General features: G+C 46.5%; 1 protein-coding gene across 1 annotated transcript in view; it reads right to left on the minus strand.

Moving 5' to 3' along the window:
* Positions 1-208: 208 nt before the first annotated feature.
* Positions 209-2,304, minus strand: part of sox7 (SRY-box transcription factor 7) — a 3,210-nt gene continuing 1,114 nt past the window's right edge. Inside the window, exon 2 of the mRNA XM_014018871.1 lies at positions 209-2,128. Coding sequence (XP_013874325.1) covers positions 1,161-2,128 — 968 coding nt within the window. The 3' untranslated portion in view covers positions 209-1,160. The remainder of the gene's footprint in view (positions 2,129-2,304) is intronic.

Below are 2,304 nucleotides of genomic sequence, written 5' to 3' on the forward strand. Positions count from 1 at the left end.
GGGGGGGGGGGGGGGGGGGGGTGCAAATAGGAATGCGATGGAGGAAGAAAACACAGGACATCAAACATATCAACAGGACCCGAAATTCCAGGTGTGGCACATCATTCAAAATGGTAGTTCTCTTAAATAAGTTAAATTAATAAAGTTGTACATTTTTTACCCCCCAAAGGTCATGAAAATATAAAAAGGAGACATATACTTTTTTATATTTCTTTATATATATATTTTAGGCATTTATTCATTATAATCAAGTGTATCTCAATGTCTTTTACATGTTTCACCTAAAGTTCTCCTGTTGATGACGATGAAATGACGAATGCTTGTTCTATTGTCACCAGAATGGCAATATATAAAATTGACCTATTTACTAATTGTATTGTAAGCCTAAATCAGCATAGATTTATAGCTAATGTTATTATTTTTTATTGTAGAGGTTGGTTACATATTAGGAATTACTTGAGAAGAATTTATAAACGCCTTTTCTTTCTTCATGATACACAACTCAGTTTAATTGCATAAGAAAACTTTAACCTTGTTCAATAACAACTACTGAGGTAAGACTCCCAAACAAGGTGAGAGCAAAACTAAAAAACAAAAGCACAATTACAAACAATCGAACGGAAAGTGTTGATATCAGCATTACAATTTATGCAAAACATCAAGGGACCTAAATTAGCTTCTAAATAGCGTCTGTACATGCCTCACTAGCAACACTAGCTGGTGGCATTTACAATCGATGGGGCAAGCTACATACGATTGCTTCGTGACAACTGGCGGTGGCATACTAGAGTGTTTTGTCTCTGCTTCCCTGAGGTGTCCATCTCCATATCGGCCTCAAATTGTTCCCTCTTGTCTCCAGACAATCATATTGCTCAGTGATGCAGTCCGTAATTGGTTGAAACTCGTTGCCGTGTGTTCCGAAAGACTTGACGAATCGAAGTCGTTTCCAAATGGACCTCTGCTTTGATTTTCAAAAGATGTTTTGCCTCTCATCCAGGGAGCTTCTCGTTTGGATTCTCCTCAGATAAGGTGTAAAAACGAAGTCCAGTTGCCTTGTAGTTGACAGCTTGTCCTTGTCAGCACCCAACCGCAATGACGTCCCTAATATGTGACCCCCGTGTCTAAACCTGTTCAGTGTCTCAAGTGAGTTTGGACACGTCTTACGAGACGCTATAGTTGTTGTAGTAGGCAGCCGTTGCGTCTGCGAGCACAGAAATTAGGCTGGTTTCCGTGGTGCTGCTGGGACATGCGGCGGCTGACGTGGCGGCGGCTGAAGCCACCTGGATGTGTCCCGTTACGGTCATGCCGCCCTGTTCGAGGTGAAACCCGCTCCCCGTAGAGTTCAGGTACTGGTCGAACTCATTGCGGTCCACCTCCCCCAGAAGCTCAGCCTGGCTCAGCTGGTCCAAAGTCTCAAGGTGTCCCTGAGTCTCTGGCGGGGGGGACAGTTGACCGAGGTGGCCCTGGTGGAGACCGTGGTGAATCTGTGGGAACGAAGAGGAACCGTAGTAAGACAGGGGAGGGCCGGGGATCAGACCGCCTCCGGTTTGGGGCATGTGAGGGATGTGACCTAAGTGTGTGCCCCCACAGTGGATTTGGTTCTGAGTGTAGTCAGTGTGGTAAGGGGGCGGACTGCCCATGTGTGTTTGACTCTGGTGGTGCTCGTCTGGACACGAGGCCGTTGAAGAGCAAGAAACGGAAGAGCTGGATGTGGAGTAGTAGGGGGGGATGTGCTCATGGTCCATGGCATCTAAGGGGGACATCTCAGGAGGCGTGGGCAGGCCGTAGGGGTAGGTGTCAAAGTTGCTGGTGGAGCCAGCTGGATCTCTGAAGGTCCTCACACTGGGCAGAGCAGGGCTGGAGCCGGAAAAGCCGCTGCCGACTCCGTTACAGTCATCTTTCTCGTGGGGGTGAGTCAGGGCCCGCTCAGGCAGGGCGCCGTGGTCCGGAGCCAGCCCACTCAGGAGGAAACCGGGGTCCACTCTCTTACAGATGCGTTTCAGCTGTTTCTTCCGGCGAGGACGGTACTTGTAGTTGGGATAGTCCTGCATGTGCTGCACCCTCAGCCGCTCGGCCTCCTCCACATACGGCCTCTTCTGAGGGGGAGTCAGGGCCTTCCATGACTTTCCTGCAGGAACAAAAAACACAAAAACCATAACTTTAACTGAACATTTCATAAAAGATATAAAAGTTTTCAGTTCTTTCTTGAGCTTAATTTTTTTTACATTTTTTTAAAACAATAATAAAACAAGTAAACATTTTTTTATTTCCAAACTTCAGTAACCAAAATGCATGTTGATTAAT

The sequence above is a fragment of the Austrofundulus limnaeus genome, unplaced genomic scaffold (genome assembly GCF_001266775.1).
Source record: "Austrofundulus limnaeus strain Quisiro unplaced genomic scaffold, Austrofundulus_limnaeus-1.0 Scaffold205, whole genome shotgun sequence".
In the NCBI taxonomy this organism is placed as follows: Eukaryota; Metazoa; Chordata; class Actinopteri; order Cyprinodontiformes; family Rivulidae; genus Austrofundulus; species Austrofundulus limnaeus.